At 41.9% G+C, this 24,784-nt stretch overlaps 2 protein-coding genes across 6 annotated transcripts in view; both read right to left on the reverse strand.

Annotated features, from left to right (window-relative positions):
- Positions 1 to 11,539, reverse strand: part of SERGEF (secretion regulating guanine nucleotide exchange factor) — a 194,146-nt gene extending 182,607 nt beyond the window's left edge. The window contains 4 exon segments of the mRNA XM_074336098.1: positions 4,160 to 4,254; positions 6,103 to 6,258; positions 7,567 to 7,702; positions 11,393 to 11,539. Coding sequence (XP_074192199.1) covers positions 4,160 to 4,254; positions 6,103 to 6,258; positions 7,567 to 7,702; positions 11,393 to 11,452 — 447 coding nt within the window. The 5' untranslated portion in view covers positions 11,453 to 11,539.
- A 4,110-nt stretch (positions 11,540 to 15,649) lies between these two features.
- TPH1 (tryptophan hydroxylase 1) overlaps positions 15,650 to 24,784 on the reverse strand; it is a 41,187-nt gene continuing 32,052 nt past the window's right edge. For all 5 annotated transcript variants that reach the window (XM_074336100.1, XM_074336102.1, XM_074336101.1 and 2 more), the window contains 5 exons: positions 24,569 to 24,704; positions 23,713 to 23,839; positions 21,078 to 21,173; positions 20,147 to 20,280; positions 15,650 to 18,584 (listed from right to left, as the gene is read on the reverse strand). In XM_074336100.1, coding sequence (XP_074192201.1) covers positions 18,410 to 18,584; positions 20,147 to 20,280; positions 21,078 to 21,173; positions 23,713 to 23,839; positions 24,569 to 24,704 — 668 coding nt within the window. In that variant the 3' untranslated portion in view covers positions 15,650 to 18,409. The remainder of the gene's footprint in view (positions 18,585 to 20,146; positions 20,281 to 21,077; positions 21,174 to 23,712; positions 23,840 to 24,568; positions 24,705 to 24,784) is intronic.

The following is a 24,784-nucleotide window of genomic DNA, read 5'->3' on the forward strand; positions in this document are numbered from 1 at the left end:
AACTGATGCCCAAAATGCAGCATGGTCCTCATTACATGTCTGATTGGTTCAGAGCCCCTAACCCCCAATATATCCATCCACAAATACCTCCATATGCACCCCTAAAAAGACAAAAATCTTTTTAAAATACCAGATCACACTTCTCAGGGAGGGGCGGGACCTTCAAGGTCATTCAGGGCAGGATTGACAAACATTTTGTATAAAGAGCCAGATAGTAAATATCTTAGACTTTGCAGGCCATACAATTTCTATCCCACTACTCTGCCATTGTAGCATAAAAGGGGCCATAGACAATACAGAAATGAATGGGCATGCCTGTGTTCCAATAAAACTTTATTTACCAAGGGTTCTAGTTTTCGGACCTCTGATCTAGTCCAATCCCCATCCAATACTAGAAACCTCTCCACAACATCCCACCGAGTGGCCACTCAACCCCTGCCAAACACCTACTTCCCATGACACAGCTTACCACCTCCCAGGTGACTGTTCCATCTTTGCACTGGTCTGTTTATTTCCTTCGGTGGAGCCAAACCTATCTGCCTATAGCTGCTGACAATGCTTTGCAAATATGTGAAGACAGCTGTCATGTCCTCTAAGATGTCTTGTGGTGGTTTTAAAAATAGGTCCTCACATTCTTTGAGACCCCCCTCCCTTCAAGAAGTGCAGCTTAATTCCCCCTGATGGAATGTGGGCTGGACTTAGAGACTTATTTCTAGTGAACAGGAAAAGCAAGTGAAGAGTGACTCAGAGATGAGGTGATGAAAGGCACTGAGGCTTCTTGCTTGGCCTCTCTCTCAAATCACTCAAGGGGGAAGCCAGATGCCACATCTGAACAGTCCTCTCGTGAGGCCCATGTGGCAAGGAACTGAAGCCTCCCCGGCCAGGTGAGAGGCATGGGAGTGGATCCGCCAGCCTAGCTGAGCACTCAGCAGACAGCATGCAGCCCTCGCTGACATCTTGACTGCCACCTCATGAAGGACCAGCTACACTGTTCCCAGTTCCTGACCCTCAGAAACTCTGAGATAATAAAGGTCTGCTGTTTTAAGCTAATAAATTTTAAGGTAATTTATTACACCACAATAGATCTAACACATCTCTCTTTTTTAGGCCAAACATCCCCAATTCCATCAGCCATCAGTCACCCAATTTCAAATTCCCTTCCCTTCTTGGTTTCTTTCCTCTAAATACACTGTGGTTAGTCAATCTCCCTCTTTGAAAGGGACTGTGTCTACATCAATCACAGCCCCTGCGGAGCTTTACCACTTTAGCTTATTTACAAGTCCACAGTGTCTTTCTAAACTTTAGGACCTTCAAGGGCAGTGTCTGAGTCTTAGTCACTTTTATGCCCAGGGCCTAAGCACCAAACCCACAAGAGAAAGCAATGTCCCAGATGCAGTCTGACTACCACAAAGAAGGTCAGGGCTCTGGCCTCCCTTCTTTTGGAGACTATACTTCTGTTAATGCAGCCCACAATCACATTAGGTCTTTGGGGAAACCCAAATCTTACTGCTAATACAATTTGAACATGTTGTCCTTTAAAAATTTTTTCTTTTTCAAAACTAAAGGGCTTTACATGTGGATTCAATCTCTTCAACATCTTCAACTCACCTCCATTGCTTGCTCTCCATCCCCACTGCCACTGCTTTAGTTCGGACCATTTCTTGTCTGAATTCTTAGCAAGAAGAGCTTTCCGAATAATCTTCCTTCAATCCATCCTCCATATTACCCCATGTGGCCCCTCCCTACCTCACTGTTTTTACCATTTGTCATACACTACCTCCCCGACTGACCCCCGCCCCGCTGGCACTTCCACCACTTCCTTATGCTCCGATTAAATTACACAGCTTGCAGTATCCCAAATCCTCCTGTTTTCTGCTCCTACACCTTTGCTTACACAGTTCCTCTGTCTGGAACGCTCTTCTTTTGTACCTACTCTATCCACCCCATCTTAAGCCAAGTAAACTTCTACTCAAGTTTCCATAGTCATCATAAGCCTGTTCTCACCCCCTTTTCCCCCAGAAAGAGTTCAGGACCCCCTGCTCTGAGGCTATACACGCACCTAGCATAGTTCTAACATGGTAATGCACTGAGGTGCTTCTATGTCTAACATGTACTACTGAACTATAAGATCCTCAAATGCTAGGACTGGATCATACTCACCTTTGTCCCCACTGACTAAACACAGCACTAGACATGATAGTTGCTATCAAATAAATGAATTTCTATTATATCTCACTTTGGCACATTCCTATCATTGTTCCATAGGATACAGCCTGTCAAAAGGTTTTCACCTCCTGATTCTATTATCTAACATACTTTAACCATGTTACCTCTGTCTTCTTTAGTCATGTGACTTAGCTAAATTAATTATAACTTATATGTAGGTTCTTAAAAAGCCATCTGTTTATAATTGGAAGCAGTTACACTTCCCACAACAGGGACTAGTCTAGACTTTCGTGCATAACATGTGGTATAGACTGAATGTTTGTGTTCTCCCGAAATTCATATATTAAGATCTATTACTTAATGTGATGGTATTTGAAGGTGAGGTCTTTGGGAGGTGATTAGGTCATTAATCCCTCATGCACAGTATTAATGCCATTATAAAAGAGATCCCAGAGCGCTCCTTTGTCGCTTCTGCCATGTAGGAACACAGCAAGAAGCGGCTATCTATGAACCAGGAAGTGGCCCTTCCCAGACACCAAATCTACTGGTGCCATGATCTTGTACTTCCCAGCTTCCAGAAATGCGAAAAATAAACGTGTGTTGTTTAAACTACCTAGTCTGTGGTATTTTCGCTATCACAGCCCACAGAGACTATATCATGGAAACCATAACCCCATATAGTACCTGACAGAGTAGCAATCATAATTCAGCAAGATGATAGGAGCAGACCAAACTCTCTCCAGTGAAAATAAAGCTCCCACTCAGAGTCAGAGTTTAAGGAAATTAGATAGGAGTGGAGCAGCTTACGTGGCAAAACTCATTTTAATCCCAGAATATTTCTTTTAAAACTCCATAGTCCTATTATGATCACTTACAATACAGACTTCACAAGAATTTGTACATTTTAAGTATAATGCAGTGAGAAGAGCTGTGAACCAGGGCCAGGAGTCCTCTTTAACACTCATGCTGTCCAATATGGTAGCCACTGGCTACACGTGGCTATTGAACAACTGAAATATGACAAGACTGAATAGAGACATACCGTAATTACGTACACCCGAGTTTAACTTAGTATAAAATGAAGACTATAAGATACCTCATTAATACATTTTTTATATTAATCGCATATAAAATAAAATAATACATTGGATACAGTGGATTAATTCAAAAGTTATTAAAATTCATTTCACCTACACTCCACAACATGGATAAAACTTGAAAATATAAGGTAAAATGAAAAAAGCCAAACATAAAAGACCAGATATTATATAATTCTATTTGTATAAAATTCCCAAAATAGGCAAATCCACAGAGACACATTAATGGTGGGGAGGGGAGACTACGAAGTGCCTGCTCTTAGGTACACAGTTTCTTTCCTGGTGATGAAAATGTCCCAAAATTAGATCATGGTGATGGTTGCACATCTCTATAAACATACTAAAAATCACAAAATTATACATTTTTAAAGGGTAAATTTTATGGTAAATTACATCTCAATACAGCTATTATTTTGAAAATTAGTTTCACCTGTTTCCCTTTCCTGTTTTAAATGATGCTACTAGAAATGTTGAAATTGCATATGTGGCTCCCATGCTATTTCCACTGGACAGCACTAGCCTACACCATTTGCCTAGTTTCAGATCTTCAGGTAAGTCCCTTCTATCTGGACCTATTTCTAACATAGTTCCCATTATTACTAATTTTAGAATTGTAAAAAGTCATTCGTGTCTTTATAAGATATATGACCTTTATTGTTTTAGCTCACAAAAATGAATAATGTGTGGTGAAGACGAACAGATTTTTTTCACTCACAACCTCCATCCCCACAACCTAATTATTCCCAGAAAAACCAAAGTTTTTCAACGTCAACCCTAACTGCCCCATGGGTTTTCAGGGACCAAGTGAGCCTTGAAGTCTGGGGAGGGATAACCGTCATACCCTGTAAATGCTCTAACAGGACACAGGGAAGCGGAATAGTAGGTGCTGTCCTTACCTCAATGGCCTGGGGAACGACACATCTTGGAGGCCCATGAGGAACTCCTAATTGGCCAAAGGAGTTAGAGCCACATGACAGAACTTGACCATTTTCTGCAAAATATAAATACCTAAATCAGGAAGGGAGGGCCCTGTGCTTCAGCATATTCAAACCACATTCGCTGCTTTCATTGTTCCTCTAGGAATCAAACCACTGGGCATTGGGCTGTTTTACACACATTGCGCATTCCACTACCTAAGTCAGGATGAATTACCTGTGCCTAGTGTTGGGAGGGGAGGGTTCTGAGTCCTCCCTTTTCATGTTTCCATGTGACACAATTTCCATTATCTTAACAGCCCAGGCCTTTCTCCCTGCCCTTCCCCATACTCACCACTTTCTAGCAGAGGACAGCTAACCTAACCACCTGGTGAGTTTGGGAGAAGGAAGGAAGGACACACGTGTGGCTTAGTACCTTCCTCTCAGGTACTCTGGTATTCTGAAACATAGGAAGGGTTTTCCCTATGGGGAAGGCCACAAGTTTGGGGGGTAAGTCTGGATCAGAAGAGTGTTAGCAGAACTACTTGGCCTGACAATTAACTCTGTCCTCCAACTTAGCCTTTATCAGTAAAAAGCCAATAGCTTGATCTCCACCTATCTGACTGTTCTCCACCTTTCTCACAACTGGTTCCAAATATGAGCAGGAAACAGAGTGTTATCTACTGACTCCCTACAACCCCTGCACAGGACCTTGACAATAAGCACTTCATAAATGATAGCTATTATTTAGATTCTAATAATTACCATCAAATTCAAGACACATTACGGAAGCCCTTCACAGAAGAGAGATGGTTACACCTGAGCAGGATTTTAAAGACAGGATAAGGGTTCACCAGACAGACAAGAGGGATTGTTCCAGACAGAGAACAAAACATACTGTTTGGTATTACCAGAAAGAAAAGCATGGAGAATGTGGAGAATAAAAGACAAAGCAACAATGGGGGTAGATAAGGAACAGTCATTGAAGGCCATGTGCTAAAAGGCTTGGGATGTGAGCTATGTGTGTGACAATCCATAAGGGTTTGAGGCAGGGGTGACTGGTCAGAAGACGCCCTTGCCAGAGGGCTGGCAAAGAGAGAGCATAGTCAGAAACTACAGATGGTCCTTTCAATTTAGAATGGCACGGTGGATGGGACAAAACTGCTTCCAGGAAAAAGTCAGCTGACAAAGTAAGTACTGGCAGCTGCTCCCAACAGCATTACAGTCATCCCTTGATATCTGTGAGGGGATTAGCTCCAGGACCCCCCACCCACCACGGATATCCGCAGATGCTCAAGTCCCTTATATAAAGTAGCATAGAACAATGAATACAGTTGGCCCTCTGCATCCATGGATTCTCAACTGGGGATCCAAAACACTGTACTGCTGTTTTTGATCAGCAGTTGGTTGAATTCATAGATGCAAAACCCACAGATACGAAGGGCCGAATGTATTCTATTAACCCTTTGCCCATATCCCTCTACATCCTATTCTGCTATCTGGCTTCACAGAGATGGAATGATTCTGCCCAACTATACTTATTTTTAAATCTCTCACTGGGAAAAAGCTGCCATCACTGTTGTGGCAACCTGTGATCTCCTCTTACTCCCACCATGTTCCTCTGTGGCCAGGCGTCCTGGTCAGCTGGCCCAGCCACACGGCTAACAGGAACTTCTAGGCTAGGAAGTGGCCACAAAAGGTGATCTAGTTCATTCCCTAGTCTCTTGCAAAAGTTTCCCAGTCCAAAGTTTTACTGGTTAAACTCTCCTTGCAGAAGGCAATCCACAACTTTCCTTAACAACCAGAGAGAACATCTGTGTGTTTTGAAACAAAAAGAGGCTTTCATTTAATCAGCATCACCACCATCAAGCTCTTCTCACCCAAAGCCTTTGTGGTGACAAAGTTTTCCCTAGGAGGAAACTCACCTGTGAGGATAATGGTAAAGTCCCAGCCACAGGCCACCTGTTGGATGGGACAGCCAAGGAGGGCTTTGCAGGGAGTGAAACACAGAACTTCCTCTGTGTGACCAAGCCCTAACTGCCCATCTTTGTTCAGGCCACAAACAAAAAGGCTTCCTCCATCTGCAAAATGCAAAGGCTTTGGTGACAGTATGCACAAGGGTCATTACAACTGCCAAAGTAAGCAAAAGATGTCACTAATTATTTGGAGTTACAAACTCAATCACTTTCTTCCCACCCATGTTAATAAGCAAGGATGTTCGTGTGCACTGGACCAAATGGCATTGGGCCAAGGAGCTCACATCTAATACCTAAATGGAAGCTCCAAGTCCTGTAGCAGTGGCCAATCACCAAACTGAGCATCTACTGTAATAGCAAAAGCCAACTTCTATTCAGCACTAAGAATGTGCCAGGTATTGTCTAAGCTCTTTCTCTGTGGGGGCTGACTTATCCTTTCAGCACAGTGCCGAGGGCCTACAATACTTTTAGAGGACCACAACAATGTCTGAATTTTAAATTCTTTTAAAATAAGAAAAAAAAATAAATGTAAAAATAAATATGAGACACTAAATCCAGGCTGGATTATATTCATCTTTATATCAATACAGTTGTAAAATACAATTTCTAATATTCCTTTATGTAGGAAGGGGTCCACAAGGGCATAAGTGCCAAGGACCCATAAAAGTCAGAATGCAGCTCTGTTAACTCATTGGTTCTTCTCATCCATCATTATTACCTCCATGTAACAGAAAGGAAACTGGCACAGAGAAATTAAGTAATTTGCCCAAGGCCACACGTCCAATAAATAACAGAACCAGGATTTGAACCCAGGCAGTTTGATTCCAGAGTTCATGTTCTTAACCAGGACGCAATATGCCCTCCTTCGCAATACTGTAGCACTTGTATTAGGTTGGTGCACAAGTAATTATGGTTTTGGCAATTATTTTTAAGCTTTTAAACCACAATTACTTTTGCAGCAACCTAACAGAACTTGTTAAATCCTATCCTAGGTACTGGGAGAGAAATTAGGAAAATAGGAAGTTCTTGCTCTCAAGGAATATTCAATCTAACTGCAAAGACCTCTAACTCATATGTGAAAGTTAAACAGCAATATATATGGTATAAAATGTGTTATCTGTTGCAACTCTGCCACTAATTTGTCTTATAACCTTAAGCAATCAGTTTTCCTCTCTGAGCCTCACTGGTGTAAAGGGATGGGGGTGGGGGAGAAGGAAAACCTAGGGGGAGCCTAGAACATCTCTGAAGTCCTTTCAGCTCTGACAGTCTAGGACTCTCTGATGGTACCTCGGCTCTTTCCCAAAACTGTTTTCCTCTGCAAAATACAAAAGGCTAAAAGATGGCAATATGACTCCCTAAGGGGAAATGTCTAAATAAGAAAGTGAGGGGCTATCTACTTTTGAAGGAAGTTACCTGTGACAACAGCAGAGTGGCCCCCTCCTCCTGTGACCCTCTTGACTCGTCCAGGTTTACAGAAGTCATTCACTTGCTGAGGCAAAAGCATATCTTCCTTATGGCCAAGGCCAAGTTGCCCATAGCTATTTGCACCCTACAGATAAAATAAGCCAAGGATGAAAAAGAATGAGAACCCCCACAGTCAATGATTATTTACCTGTCCTTATTGTTCACACTCTGACAACATCTCAGAGCCTAGAATAGATGCAATTTCATAGGTTCATTCTTATATGCAACCCACACTTAGACGGTGGCCCCACCCCTAGAACACCAGTTTCCATGTGAAAGGAGCCCTTAGCATGCACAGCTTATCCAATGATCCGCCTCACCTTCCCCTTCCAAGGCCCCAGCACCCCCTCCCCCCACCCAACCCCCATATGTTGCTTTTGGGGACAGCATGGGAGTTCCTTCTGAGAAAAGCTAATTACCTGGGGTGGCTAAGAACAGAAATAATGAGGGGAAATGGGAACAAAGTGGGTGGGAAATACAGTGGGACTACTTCTTGTCCCTTCTCCCCACACCCTCACTGGAAACACTGGCAATGACTTTTTCTGTAACAAAGAATTTTGAACCCTCCAGCAGGGCACATCATTGTTATTTCATCTGTAAGTGAAAGAAGCTGGCAGCAATCTCTATGGGCCTTTCCAAGTACTATGTTTTGTGACTCTAAGATTATGAGATCCCTATAAGGGAACAGATCTCTTCATGGTGAGCAATACGTCTATTGTTGTTATTATACAATAAAGGTCCATAATCCCTAATCCCTTGCAGCCAGATATATTTCAGATTCAGAATTTTATAGACTTTAGAAAAGTAATATGGTATATAAATCATATACACTGCTGCAAGGTCTGGGAACAGCACCCCATAAGCAAAGCAGTATTATTTCTGCAGGAAACGGTACACATATTCACAGTAAGGGGGCAAAGACTATAAACAGCCTTCTGTCAGGTCAGTTTGGGGTGTTCAGAGCTTCTTGTATTGGAAATGGAAGATAAGAGACTGTGAACCTGCAAGGAGAATCTTATTATGATTTCAAAAATCCTTATAATTTCTCCAAGTATCTATTCCTGGCTGGGTCTTCCTAGAGATGAGTAATAAAACCTTTAAAATGTGTTCATTTTTTAAGAATACCTGAATGAGGAAAAGTGATTTAAAATAACGACAAAAAATACAAGCCCCTGCCCCTTGAGGTCTATTCTACAGCCGTCCTGGGCTGCAAGGACTCCAAGCTGGAAGAGCAAACCATGGCAGGGACACAAGTCCCAGAGGTCCAAAGGGGCCATATTCATTACCAGTCACTGAGTGCTTCTCCACGTGCTGGGCATTCATCTTTATGTCTCACAACAGAGGAGATGGGCACTGTTACTGTCATTGTACAGATGAAGAAACAGGTTAAATAACTTTCCATAGTCACATAGCTGGGTAGGCAATACGTTGGATGCCCACTCCTTTCATTATTCTATGCTGTGTCTCTAAAAATAAAGAAAAAAGGACATATGGTGAAGCAGCCCAGCGCTCACCTAGCAGGAGGCTAACTGTATGACCCTACCTAAAATAGCACACTGTCACTTCATCACTGCTTTTCTGCTTTATCTTTCTTCATAGCACTCCCTGACATTGCAAGTTTACTTGTTTACTGTCTATCTCCTAAAAAGTAAACTCCATGAGGCAGGAACTTTGTTTTGCTCACTGCTATTCCCCTGCATCTGAAACTGTGCTGGCCCAGATAAAGTGTGCATATATTTAATGATGAATTAATGTAAGACCCTATGAGTCCCTATCTAGGAAAGATAAAATGAAAAGCTTCCATTGTGACGTGGAGGGCAATGCACAGTATTTCTCCGTCAACCCTGAGTTCTTATTGGCTGCCCCATTACCAAGGCTACAGGTTGCTGCACAGAAAGTCAGATACCAGCATTATGGAATTCAAGTTATGGGACCAAATTTTTATACTGCAGCAAGAGATCCGAAATCTGATAAAGCAAAACAAAAGGAAATTTCAGTACAACTTATTAAGCTGTATTTGCCTCCCTTCCTTACACCACACACACACACACACACACACACACACAACCTCCAAGGAGGTAAATCCCCTTGTTATGGACTGAATTGTGTTCCCCTAAAATTTATTTGTTGAAACCCTACCTCAGAATGTCACTGTGTTTGAAGATAGGACCTTTGAAAAGGTAATTAAGGTTAAATGAGGTCATAAAGATGTGGCCCTAATCCAACATGACTGGTGTCCTTATAAGAAGAAACACAGGGATGCTGTCACACAGAGAAAAGGCCGCATGAGAACACAGAAAGGCAGCCATCTGCAAACCAAAGAGAGAGGTCTCAGAAGAAACTAAACCTGCTGATGCCTTGACTTGGACTGCTGACCTCCAGAACTGTGAGAAAAGAAACTTCCATTGTTCAATCCCCACAGTCTCTGGTATTTTGTTATGGCAGCAGAGCAAACTAATACACCCCTCCACACACATAAATGCAGCCGGAAGAACACACCATCAGGCCTCCAAGCACAGCAGTGGGGTTAGATTCAACAACCTTTTTGTTTCAGTACAGACAAGGCCCTATCTGAAAGGCTTTTTCTGTCAGATGTTTCTCTGTCCCCATAGACCAGTCTCTGCCTGGGAAAAGCTAGAGACAGCACCCAGGCCAGGCAAACATTCAATCCCCAACACCACCCCCAGCTCAAAGATACTCAGACTACCTCGGGCCACACCACGTTCTGCCTTCTGCCAGTCTGCAGTCTTACACAAATGCTCCCTTGTACTGATACTTACTGTTTTTTTCAACTAGTTAATACATCCTGGTTTAACAGCAATACAGGTATTTCTCTCCCTTTCCCCCCACCCAATACTAGAGTTGGAAGTCTTTCACTCTGGTGCTTTTCTCAAAAGACCAGCATGTACTAGCTCTCACACAACAGGTCCTCATTCATTCATGAGTCAACAAATACTTACTGAGCACCTTACGACAAGCAGGACCCAGGCACCATGAAAAAGACAGGCACGGTACCCACCGTTCCAACGCTTACATTCTAGCCAAGGAGCCTGACATTAACAAATTATACATTTCATTACAACTGGGATACGGGCTATGAAGAACCACACGACACTGCGTCTGGTTGTTCCCGTGCATCTGGTCGGTGCCTGACACACACGCCTGTGCAGAGACCCTCCTCTCTCCCAACCACGAGACAAAAAGATGCCTCTTGTCTCTCAGTGTTCCCGTCAAACCAACACCAGCGCAGACTCCCACGCCTCCATACAGGCAAGATCCGGTCACAGCGGAATATCAGTAACTATGCAGGGTCTCCGCCCGGTGCGCCGCCAAACACCGCAGGCCTCACATCAAATAATGCTCCCGCCAGGCTGGGGTAGGGCTGGAGAGAGGCCTCCATCCTCCAGGCAATGGGAGCGTGGGGAGCACAGTTAGCCCGACGGGGCGATCCTCTCTCTCCAGAGGCCTCCACGGTCTTTCCCGGAGCTCTCGCCGAACCAGACGCTCTGCCCTGGAGACAGGTCCTTCCCACTGCGCCGCAGCCCCTCCGGTCCGGACCCCCCAGCCAGCAGGCCCCCTAAGTCACCGCGTGAAGACCCTCCCCTCCCGGCCCTCTCCACTTCAGACCCCAGCCCAGGATCCTCCAACCCAGAGCTGGAGCCGGGATCGGACCTCAGCTGCGCAGCCCAGGACCGCCCACGCCGAGGCCCGCAGCTCCCAGCGCCTGTGCGACCCTCAGTCCCAGCGGCCCCGGCCCGGGGGCGGAGCCACGTACCCAGGCGAAGAGCGCGGCCGCGGCAGGGGTAGCCTCGGAGGCGCTCAGCTCGCGCTCCATGCGGGGACACTCCGCGAGCGCTTCCGGAAGGGGCCGGAGGAGGGGCCCGCCGGGGGAGGGACTTGGGGCCTGGGGGTGTGGGGCGGCGGGGGGCTGGGCCTGTGGTTGGGAGGGGGCGGGGCGGAGGGCGGGGCCGGAGGACCGCGCCCAGGTGCCGCCTCCTGAGCCGCCTACCAGTGGCCCCGCCCCGGCGCGCTCTGAGCGTCTCCGCCCCCGGCCTCCTGTCGTGCAGGGTCCGTGTCTCCCTCCCCTTATCATTCTATACGGATTCTATATAATTCTATACGAGCACCACGCTCCTTCACGTTTTTATCTCCTTGGAGCCCCACGACAGCTCAGAGGGGCTGACAGGGCAGGAATTGTGTCACCATTTAATGGGGAAGACATTAAGCCTGGGAAGGGGTGGGAAGGGTCCTGCCCCAGGGTCTTAGGCCACACTGTCGCTGGGCCTGCTTTGGTGTGCGTTTGCAAAATCTGAGGGAGCTTTTTGGTAGGCGAGTACAGTGTCTTACATGGTTGGTGTCTCCTTCAGCGCCTGGCACCAACGAGAACTTACACCTCGGGACACTGAACTGAGGACGCTGGTTCTCGGGGATTCTTGCCAGGGCGGCCTTCTAACTCAGAGCTCCGAGCCTGGCCCTGCCCTGATTCTGATCATCAGTACCAGATAATTTTCACCGAACAAAAATTTTCATATACAATGGCCTTTATCAGAAACCCCCATATACTTTTGGTGGAAGCTAAATAAGTACAATTTTCCTGAACGAAAATGTGGCAATGCATATTGGGAACATAAAAGTAGATAAATAGATATTTACCCAGTAATTCCACTTCTGTTAATTTATCACAAGAGCATAATCAGAGCTGTGCACAAAAACTTAAACTGCAAGTTATTCATTACGGGGTTACATATAATCGGAAAGAACTTCACTACCTGAAAATCCAAAAATAAATTGATTTAATTATGACATAGCCATGCAATGGAATAAACTAGGCTGCCATTTTAAAATGTTTTGGAAGACATTAAATAAAGGAAATATTTATGATATGTTGTTAAAGTATTATACCAATTTTCCATTCAAGTATTATACCAATTTTCCACTTGTGTGTGTGTGTGCAGGTTTTAATGGAAAATTGGTATATTACAGGTGATTTTTATTTTCTTTTTTGTACATAACCCACATTTTCCAAGCCTCACATTTTATTATGGCTACAAATGGGGCCGCATTAAAGATGATAACCCATATTCCCTAGTTCTTGACCCCTCTGTTGACACAAGCCTCCAATACACCTCACCCTTTATGTCTTGGAGCCCTGGAAAGTGTCTGGGGTGAGCTCAGCCCTTTCCTGTTCTTTCTCTCCACCCACTCCTCATCGTTTCTGCTTGTAAGACCACTTGAGGGCAGCACCACACCTTTACCTCTCCAGCCTATGGCATCTTGAGAACATCAATGGCCAGGCTAACTAAGAACAATACAAACTTTAGAGAGGCAAAGCAGCTCTTCGTTCTCGGGAGACTTTGATGTGCGAAAATTATACCATGCTTGCTGATGCATATGTAATAGGACATAAAAATGGGACCCTATCTGTTTGGGCTAAGACCCCAAGACATTAAGTGCCAGTACACCCACATTATATTAATAAAATGAGGTACAAGACCACCAAAAATAACTTGTGAAGGTGTCTAGAAACCAGGGTATGATTGCCAGTGTATGAAAGAGATTAGAGACTGAGAGAGAATTCTGATAGGATACCGTGTTTCCCCGAAAATAAGACCTAGCCAGACCATCAGCTCTAATGCGTCTTTTGGAGCAAAAATTAATATAAGACCCGGTATTATATTGTATGATGTTATATCATATCATATCATATCATATCATATTATATCATATACCTGGTTTTATAGTAAAATAAGACCGGGCCTTATATTAATTTTTGTTCCAAAAGACGCATTAGAGCTGATGGTCCGGCTAGGTCTTATTTTTGGGGGGAAATGGTATGTGGCAATAGTTGTCAATATGCTGTGAGTCCCTATCTCATGTCTAAGGACAGGCATGCTTCAGCTGGGCTACTTAGAGAGCTTCATATGTATCCCTCCAGTCAAGCTGCTGTCCAATTCGTGTTGAGAAATCCAATAGCTTTTAGTCAGATCATTGCTCTGATAGTTAAGCAAGAAAGATTGATGCTTTGGAGAGGTCTTTCATGCTCCGTTTTTCATGACAAAGAAAGTCTGAATACGCATGAGCAATTTGGCCAGGGGGATGGTCTTAGACCCTGTCCAAGGGAATTCTGGAGGGGTAAAGTGACACCCCAAGAGAGTTGACCACTAGATTCTTAAGAGGCTGAGGGAGATGAACTCAACAGCCCAGTCAGAGAGGTACATTTACCCACATCAAGAGATCCTAAGAAATAAGGTGGGAAGGTCTTCCAAAACACCCACAGAGAATGAGTCAGCACTAAATACTCACCAAGTACAGAAAGCCCTGATGCCTATTCACAGCCGTATCAGACCAAAAAGAACTTTCTACTCCTTACCTCTCTTTTCTGCCATCATTCCCAAACCCTGGAGGAGCCAGAGGCATTAAGAGGGTGGGGAAGGAGGAGCAAGAAAATAAAGAAGCTAAGCACACCCTTTCTCAGTTCTAAAAAGAAGAAAAATTGTAAACTTAGAGAAAGTTTTTAACTTTTACTTAAGACTGAACTTTTAAAATACTGAAGAGAAAGAGACACAGACAGAGATATTACAAGCTAAGGACTGAGAATGAGCAGAAAATTCAAGGCCAGGACCCAAGATTTCACCCAAAGGAGCAAGGAGGAACTACCCACAGAGCTAGTTTTACTAAAGAGAAGGTCTGGGAGATTTCACCCCTTGAATATACATGCAGCAATGCTTTAGCTAACTTACAGTTATATTATTATATTATATTCCTTAATACAATTTCTTGGAAGTGGTGAGATGTTGTAACTATTTCAACTATTTACATGCCACTCAATAGCTCTTCCCATTCGTAGCCTGGTTGAGTTGCAATTCTTGAATGGACTGAGATTTAAACTATTTGAGGGTATCACTTTCAGATGCCTTATATCCCCATAAGAGGAAATTATAAAGTATTTTGGGCCATACAGACTATATCTCTATACCATACAGGTGAGGAAATTTATTCCATTAGGTTATCTTATTTGATCCTCTCAATATTACTGGTATGAGAAGTATCGGATCATAATTATCTTGTAGACGAGAAAACTGAGGTCCAAGAAGTTATATGATTTACTCCAAGGTCAGATTTCTGCTGTTGATAAAGGCAGATTAGCTAGCTGCCACACCAACTCTCTCATCAAAACAACTAGAACGGCTGGGGAAAATATTTTAAAAATCTGTTTCAAGTCACTGGAGAACTATCAAAGCAGCCAGAACTTAAAGGGCCAATATCTGGAAGCTGAGAGATTATATTTGGCACATCTTTTCTGCTTGAAGCATTTGCTAATTAGCAAGCAGTGAGCTGGAAGCTAAGAAACTGGGCTGAAAGCAGCAGCTGAGAAGCTGAGAAACTGAACAGTACTTTAGCAATCTTATGGGGGTAGAAGGGATGAGAATGAAGGAGGGGACAAAAGTAGGAGTCCAGGGTCCACAAGGAGAAGCCCAGAGACACACTCATAGCTTTCCTTTGGGATCCCTAAAAGGCCGAACCCTAAGAGTAGAGGTGAACTGACAATGGACCAGCCCTCACAAAGACTAAAATTGGCTTAATCCCTAACTGGACTAAGAAGATCTTTCCATGCCATTATATATGTACTTCCTGCTAGAGGTAAAAGTTAATTCCCTCCAGAGAAAGATAAAATCAACCAGAAGCTATGGAAGATCTCCGATTAGGAGAGTGATTGATATTAATGATTCTTTACATGTGGATAATACGTTTCTTTTTTTACAAGTCTTCTCACAACATAATTCCTCCAATGACCCAGTGAAATAGATTTAGCTCATTTTACAGATGAGGAGCATAAGAATGACACTTTACCAATAATTTTGAAAAGTGGTTACTGGATTCTAGGTGTGTGCGGCTTCCCTTATCTCACATATTCATAGACTTTTTAAGAAGTGTAAGGATGTGATAGATTTCTTAAACAAAGGCAATTGCTATATATATTTAAATCAGTTTTTAACATGCTTGACAAAAAAATAAATGCTTGTTGAGAACATGAATTTTGTGTCCATTTATTATCCAGCTGAATAACAAACTTGCAAATCATAAATGTATATCACATTGTAAAACAAAGACTAGACTGAAATAGGCCACAGTATACTTATACAATTCCAAGAAATTAATATATGAATTCTATTATATGTTCTTTAAAGAATTCCAGGATTATTTTTTTTCAATTTGTAAATGAACTTAAAAATTCATTCTAATTCTGTACATTTTCATGGGTCATTACCACTGTATAATTATGAATGACAAAATAGGCAGATTAAGAAATGTAGGCATTCTGATGTCCAGCTTTTGGAGCTTTCTTCAAAAAGTCAGGAAAATACTATATGTCTTTGAGTAACAACTCAGTAATTAAGAATTATGAACCAAACTTTTGGCTCAATTCTGTTCTCATATTTGAGTAATCTTAACATATTCCTGGATGCTTTGAAGACATACATTTAAAATGCATGAAAATTCTAAGACTCTCAGGAAACCTGATTTATCAAATATCACAAATGTAAAGGTTAGAAGAACTGAAATCAATCATTAAATATTTCCATTATTCTAAAGCTGTGAATTATAATAGTTATGCCTTTAAACATTTATTTAGTCACAGAGTGATTTTAAATAACATCATTTTAAAATTCAATAACTATGATCCTTCACCATGATCAAAGTTGTATGAAAATAACCAGATACAGTATGCATAATTTGCTGTTATTTACCGTCTATCTTGGTTAGCTTACAATAGATTTCCTTGCAACCAAATACACTAACTATAAACTAGTTAAGGAATATTTCAAATGCTTTTTAGATTAACTGACTTAGACATATTTACTATCAAATGTATATTTAATGGTTAATCAGCTATTAAAATTTGTAAATAAGTAAATATATGAAATAGCATGAATTACCTTTCCCAATTCTATTTCCTAATATAACATAAAATGAAAGTAATTTTTAGAGAGATTTTTATAATTTCTTTTGAGGTCTAAAAAGGATTAAAAGATCTAGCAGTCTGTTGAAATAAAACATGTTAAATGGTATATAGTTTGTCTATTAATGTGAAAAAATAAGAACACAGTTTCTCAGGCATGGAAAAATTGGCTGAAAATATGACCCTTAAAATAGTATTAATAGAAATGAGATCACTGGGAGAAGAAGCTGGTGGGGGATAATATTCAGGCGATTCTGAGTTTCGTTTTGGTCTTGCTGAGTATGAAATACTTGGCAGGGCAGTCACGTTACATAACCGCATTTCATTCTATATGAATGGTGCCACAAAAAGTTGTACAACGTTGGCCTAACTTATGGGACATTTAGATGGAAATATCCAGCAGACAGCTGGAATCAAGCGGCAAAATTTCAAGAAAGATGTTAGTGTTAGAATTGCAAATATGACAGTCACACAAAATAAGAATTGAAGTCATGGTTGTGGATATTCCCCATGAAGAGACAGCAGAGAGAGAAAGCCAATGACACACTTGAGGAAAGTCTTCCTTTAGTGGGTAGAGGGGAAGAAAGGAGCAAACGAAAGAGACACAGCATGTATTTGGGAGTCCAGCTTCACCCGTTCATATCAGGCCTACTCCCTGTACCGCACAGCCAACACCACATAAAAGCCAATCTTACAACCTTTCCACTATTACAGTGTCGGTCCTAAAATGGTCTTCCTGACATTCCTAGAGTGTACACTCCATTTCCTCCCTGTTTCCCCACTCTACCCTCATGACTTGCTTCCTATTGATGGTGTCACCTTCTACCTTGGAAATAAAGTGCTCAGCACTGCTTTTCCAACTTTAACTTTGTGCTTTTCTCCTCCATCTGTTTGAACTCTCCCTTTGACAACACTGTCTCCTGCTAACCGGAGGACAATCACCTCACGATACCTGGGGCTGCATGTCTGAGTACACAGGGCCTTCCTTACAAGTGGTACGCCCACCAAGTTCCCTTGGGCTCCATGAGGAGGACAGATAAGCTACAACAAAACCAGCATCATGCAATGCCATAGAATGGAAAGAGTTTCGAGGGGGCTGGTCACTTGGGAAGGGGCTCCGTAATGCCTTCAAAACAAAGTCCCAAATTCTTAGTCTGGTCATAAGGATTATATCCCAATCAATCTTTCTAGACTTAGCTACTCCTATTTCCCTACAAGACACTACGCTTGAAATGAAACTGCTTGTTCTTTACGAAGTATGCTTCATGTGTGAAGGCCTTTCTACTTTTTCTCATGCTGACAGCTGGCCTATTAAATTTAGGGGTGTGACTGTGATGGGGCTCAGTGACAATTCACTGATAAGCAAGATGCTGTAGAAATAAGCGGATCTTAGGTAACAATATAGACCAGCTCCATAACACGCATCCGGATAGTTTAAGTGGTCATCAAGGTCATTTTACTCAACACGGACTGGGAAACAGAATCAGGCTGGGACTAGATCTGTCTGTTGAGTCAAACAACCTCTGTCTATAAAAAATAAATAAATAAAAAATTTAAAAAACGGTGGTCAGTGAATTGTATGGTGTGTGAATCTTATTTTACTAAAGCTGTTACCAAATAATAATAATAATAATAATAATAATAATAATAATAGGTGGTGGCTAGAGTATCCAGATACAAATTTTCAAAGACTAATGATCCAGTAAGGAACAAGAGAAAATATTATTTGGCTGCTGTTTCTCCATGACCAAGCCTTCAAGAAAAGCAAGAGTTGGCCCCCTGGCCTCTGAATTGATGCTCAGATGCTCTCAGGATTAAGACTGGCAACTGTCAGATGCTCAGCTGCCTGCTGACCTTGGCAAGGGCATCACTGACAACGTCAAGGTCATGGCGCAGCTCGTTCATGGCACTGGTTATGCTCTTGGTGTCTTTCAAGATCTGAATACTCCGTGTATACGGATTATACTTCACTCCAAAGGGGCGCTTAATTGTTTTGGTGAATTCTCTATTAAAACAAAAACAACAACAAATAAAAGGCAATAGTTTCAGGGAGGAAATGATGAAAACAAAATAAACAACAGCAAATCTATTTCACACACTAGACAACAGGCCAATGTTTATTAGATGTTCATGCAACCAACCTGACCTACTTCCCTACACTGCATATGCAGCGGCCCCTGGGAATCCCACACAGGTAGAAAAGGTAAAGTGGATACATCTGTCCTGCATTGCCAGGGCAAGATCCTCTGGAGGGCTTTATTAACAATTTCTTACTTTCTCCATCTCTTAACTACAGTAAGGAGTCCTATCACAGTAGCTTTATCAGTAGACAATGACAACACCACCACATAATAACGGACCCCTGTGATTTCCATAACTACACCTACACACACACACACACACACACACACACACACACACACACACACACACACACACACTGAGATCGGCCAAGAACAGTCCTGCCTCCTGCACATGTCCATGCTTTCTGCTTAGAATGTGTTCCTCTAGCCTCTCTCAAATGACCTAAATTCTACCCTTACTTCAAGCATGAAAGTTCTGCCTTCTTTATCAAGCCAAACTTTGAACCTCTCCTTTGGCGCACGCCCAAGAACAATCGTTTTCAGGACCCCTAGGGACGATCATGCAGCTCAGAACAACTTTACACAAGCAGGGGCTGAAATCCAGCTTGCAATCCACCTAGTCTACCCAGAGGGGCCCCCTCTTCTAGTTGGCACGAAGGTACCATAGGTACTAGAGGCAGCCCTTCTGGTAGTGTTACCTGGTTCTGGGCACGGCTTAGGAAAATCTCTGAAAGACAATGAGCATGTCTTCAACCCCTATCTGTCTCCATTGTCACAATAAGACCTCATGACCCCTTCCACCAAATGTTGTTTTGTTGATTCTGCTATCCTTTCTTTTCCTACAAGTTCTACCTTAGTTCCAGTTTTTATCTTCATTTTAAGTAGAATTGTAGAAATCGAAGTAGTTTCTCTGGCTCCAATACCCTCCTTTCTTAACAACACACTTAGCTGACTCATAGTTAAAGCAAAGCTGTAATTGCATCACACGTGTCGCCTATATTTTTCCATCTCCTTAGCTTTTTCATGCTGTCCCTTAGCCTATCACTTAACATATCTAAATGCTATCTAGCTATCCTTCAAGTCCCTTCTAAAATGCCATTAAGCTTTTCTTGTTCCCCCAGCTGAACTGAATTGCTCCTGAGTAACATGCTGAACAATGTTTCATATGTATCTCCTCAAAGGCTTTCTACTTTGTTGTATAGTAATTTGTGTATAGTTTATTTTTCCTATTAGATTATAAGCTCTCTGAATGGAAGAAATGAGAAGAAACCAATTTCTCAATGTATCTGACTCATATTTGCAACTACCAAACATCATTATAAACAGCATACTCTAAACATTTGTTGTGAAAGGGAGATATGTTATAGGCAGAAGGCAGCTAGTAGGCTTCTAATTATGCAGTTGCTGACTTCTGTGATTTCACACCATTATTGGACCTCTCTTTTGCCAAGGAAAATTAAAACAGGAGGAAGATATACTTTACCTCATCTTCTCCTTTGCATCTTCAAAGCTTTCAGATACAAAGTAGACATCCTGAAAAGTTGTGATGAGACATTCCTGTTTGCAGGTAACCTTGGGGTCAAAGGGCTTTACTTTGGCATGTCCAGAAAGTGCATGCTAGAGGACAAAGAGTCAGTGAATCAAAGAATACTATCTATTTTCATTGATCACATTCAACACACAACTGCCAGAAACACCACACTTCTGAATGTATTACTAATGCAATGGCCCCAACCTACAATTCCAAACTTATTTCCTATAGTTCTATTTAACCCATAATACTCTCCAGCAAAACAAATGGCTTCTCCATAAATGCCCCAAGATCATCTCGATTGTTCTAACACTCTTCTCCAGGTAGGAGGCGCCCAAGGAGCTGCATTATGGCACCTACTTTCTACTTGCACTAGTTATTCCTGTGCATGACTTGCACCCACCACCAGCTGGTCGGCTCCTTGAGAGCAGCAGAGTGCCTTGGACAGTTTCATACACACGCATCACTCAACAAACCTGTTTATTCCTTTATTGGCTAAATAATAAATCTCAAAAAACTCCCTAGAAGTTATTGCTAGCACACCAAAAATAGTGAGGAAATAGCAAGAATTTGCAAACAAGAGCTTTAAAATATTTTTTTTTATTTAAAAGATATATATATATAGATAGGTAGATGATTGATAGAAGGGTGGATGGATGGATGGATAGATAGATAGATAGATAGATAGATAGATAGATAGATAGATGATAGATAGACAGATGTCTGAAAACTTGGGAAATCAAGAAAAGTATCTCTTAAGTACTGTTTACTGCCACCCTAAGTATCTTCCATAGTAAGCTCTTGTTTAAACCCAAAAACTATTTCCGGTCGTATCAATTATATTAAGTTAATATAGTTATGTGCAAAGATTTACAACTCTTACTTTGAGTTCACTGATAGAAGAAAGTAAGCCGGCGCCAAAGACTCTCAGCTGCCCATCTTGTTTACACAGACCAAACTCCACAGTGAAAAAGTAGCACTGCAAAAGGATATCAATATTACTTTCACATCCTGAATGGCTCAATGTAAAACAAATTACAACTCTTCATGACCCAAAATACCCTGGAATAAAGTCCAAGACTCCCAGACTAATTCACAATATTTCTGCAATCTGGCCTCATTCTAAATCAGCACTTCACAAACACAAACTTTTGTTCCCAGTACCTTTATATACTCTTAATAATTACTGAGGACCCCAAAGACCTTTTGTTTATGTGAGTTATAGCTAGTTGCATCTACCATATTAAAAAAAAAAAAAAAACAGAAAAAATTTCAATGTTTACTACTGAATTTTAAAATATAATAAATCATTTTATGGTAACATAAGTAACATTCTAATGAAAAGCAACTCTATTGTACAAAACAAAAAAATGTGGGAAAAGGTAGCATTGTTTTACATTGTTGTGAATATTTTCAATGTCTGGCTAGATATTATTTAATGTCTGGCTGGGAAACAGATGGATTCTCATATCTACTTCTGTATGTAACCTGTTGCAATAAATTTGCCCATTATGTATTAATATATTCCCCCACTGGAATATAAGCTCTACGAAGACAGGAATTTTTGTCTTTCTTTTTTTCAGCTTTACATCGTCTATGCTTAAAATAGCAGCTGTCACCTAACAGGTTGTCAATTATTATTATTAGTAATAATAATGGCTAACACATACGGTTAAAGTGTATGAAGAAAATTCAGCTTCACACAAATAAGTAGTTGTAAGAGGGTTGAATATTGTAGTAGCCTTTAAGGATAATTGTGGATATTCTTCTTTGACTCTACATCAAAACTCAAAGTGGTAGTTTCTTCAATTTCAGCTGCAATGTGGAATCTAAAACTGTATCAATGAACTCTGTCTGTTACATCTACTTTGCACTTCCAATGGATCTTTTACCTACGCATGATTTTGACTTCATGAAAGGGTCTCAGGGACGCCCATGGTCCCCAACCCCAATTGGAGAAGCACTGTTCTAAGCATCGAGCCTATTTCACACAGCCTCCCCCACCCTCACACTCTCTCTGCTCTGGCTTCTTGTTGTTTCTCCAGACGCAGGAAGCAGGAAGCATCTCCTTGCCTTCCCTGGTGTGCCCTTGTCCCACAATGCTCCTCCTCCTGTCTTAAAAATTTGTCTCATCTTTCCTGGGCTAGTCCAGATGGTCCTCTTCCACGAAACCCTCCCCCGTCAGCTCTCTGCACTCCCAGGGCATTCTGCCTGAACCTCTGTATCACTGTCCTATTGTTAAACATAACTGTCTCCTCAAGTAATGTGTAAGTTCCTTCAAGGCAGGTACTGGGCCTTCCTCATCTTTGTATTTCCAGCATGGTGCTTCGTACATACTGCTCAAAAATAGTTTTAGTATCATTTTAGGGAACGTATCAGTTTTACTGGAAAAAGAACATATACAAACTATTAACTTTCTTGTACTCGTGTGTTTCTTTGCCTTTTCTTAAGCTCATGTCTCTCTTTGAAAAATCTTACAATTTACATCCTCCTTGAATGTTATTTAAATTATTTAAATTAAACTAAATATGAACAAAGAAACATTTTCTAATGGTCATCTTAAATATGCACTTTTAAACTATGCAAATATTCACATCCCCCCCCCCATTTAGAATTACTGATCTTGGGGTGGTATGAAGTAAATACAATGTGAGTTAGGTGCCCCTTTGTGCCTTCCATTTGTTGCGTCAGGGGAATGCCCTGTCCAGGTGGCACCTGGACATTGACTCCCCATCGGCAGGAGTAAACTCGGGGAGGCCTCGCCAGCCCCCCTGGTTGAGCAATAGCTGACCCGCCGGTGGAACGCATGAATAGGATCACGTAGGTTGCCCTGTGGCCATAGTAACCTCTTGTACATTGTGAAACTGCAGAAATTATGTGCCTTGCCTTCTACCCTAGATAATTACCCTGAAACTTGTGATTGATTGTCCCCATGCTTGCTGATTGGAATCGTTATGGCCTAGCATTCTTTCCAGACTGGTAATCTATTGGAAAAAACCCTACATAGTTAGTATCCTGGGGGAGCCCGAGTCAGAACTCCCCGACGGGGACGCTTGCCAGACACACCTGAAGCTAAGACGCTGTCTCGGTTCCCCAGCACCTTGGAAACACTCTTCGGGTGGTGAGAACTCACTGTTGCTCTTTGTCTTACTTTGCTTTATTCTGTCTATCTTACTTATTGCCTCACTTAATAAATAGTGTTTTGCTGCCTCAGCTTCATCTCAGTGTGCATGGTGAATGTGTATTCAACACCCAAATTCTGTGGCCACATAAAATGTAGCCCCTTGCTACTGCAGGTGACCAGTTAGCTCAGTTGGTTAGAGTGTGGTGCTCTTAACAACAAGGTTGCCGGTTCGATCCCCACATGGGCCACTCTGAGCTGCGCCCTCCACAACTAGATTGAAACAACTACTTGAGTTGGATCTGATGGGTCCTGGAAAAACACACTTAAAAATAAACAAAAGTTTAAAAAAAAAAAAAAGAATTACTGATCTAGATAGCTAGTTCCAGATTTATACCGTTGCCAGTTTTTGAACAATCTCCTCTGAAGCTCCAAGGGATGCCAGGCCAATTTCTTGGGAGAACTGTGCAAAACTAGGTTCAGCCAAAAGGGGGACATGACCTAAGAGTTCATGGCAGGTATCCCTGAAAAAGAGGTACAAGTCTGTCACAGATGTGATGCTTAACATAAATGCATCAATCAACTATTCAATCAAATTAAAATCAGGTCTTATGTTTATTCAAATCGGTCAGGTAGTATTACTTTGGAAATAAATCACAAAGGACACTAACCAAATAAAGAAACAATTTTGGTTCAATACCATGGCCACTCACAAACACACACACACATATATGTACCCATAGACAGACACCCATAGACATCTACACACACACACACACACACACACACACACACACCCCAAAATCAGGTCTCTGCTCAAATGTCATCTTCCCTGCAAGGCCTTCCCTGACCATCCTTTTTAAAATAGCAATAGCAACACACACACAGCCTTCCATCTTCTTTCCCTGCTTTATTTTTATTTTTCTCTATGGCACTCATCTGAAAACAAATATATATATTTGTTTATTATCTGTATCCCCCACTGGAATATAAGCTGTAGGAAGGCAGGAATTTTTGTCTGATTTTTTTTCAGTGTTACAGCCTCTATCCTTACAACAGCACCTGTCATCTAACAGGCTGTCAATTAATAATAGCAATAATAATGGCTAACCTACACAGAGCACGGAGCATGTATTATGCCCTAAATGCTTTACATGTGCTCATTTGTTTAATCTTCACAAAACACTCATGAGGTAGGTACCGTTATTACAAAAAGCTACTTGATGAATGAACGCTGAAGTAGAAGTACTTACGGCTCTGGGGTGTAAAGGGGGTCTGAACTGTGTCTCACATACTGTGTGCAGTGAAAAACGCGAAAGGCTAAACCCGATAAGAAGTCCCTTGGTGATAAGTAACCAGCCACAGGACGGATGGAAAAGCCTGTGCGCTCTGCGAAACAAGGGAGAAAATACAGCGAAAATCTTCACCAGAACAGACCATTTACTGCAGCATTTTAACTCACCCAGTGG

This window comes from Rhinolophus sinicus, linkage group LG06 (assembly GCF_036562045.2).
Source record: "Rhinolophus sinicus isolate RSC01 linkage group LG06, ASM3656204v1, whole genome shotgun sequence".
Taxonomy (NCBI): domain Eukaryota; kingdom Metazoa; phylum Chordata; class Mammalia; order Chiroptera; family Rhinolophidae; genus Rhinolophus; species Rhinolophus sinicus.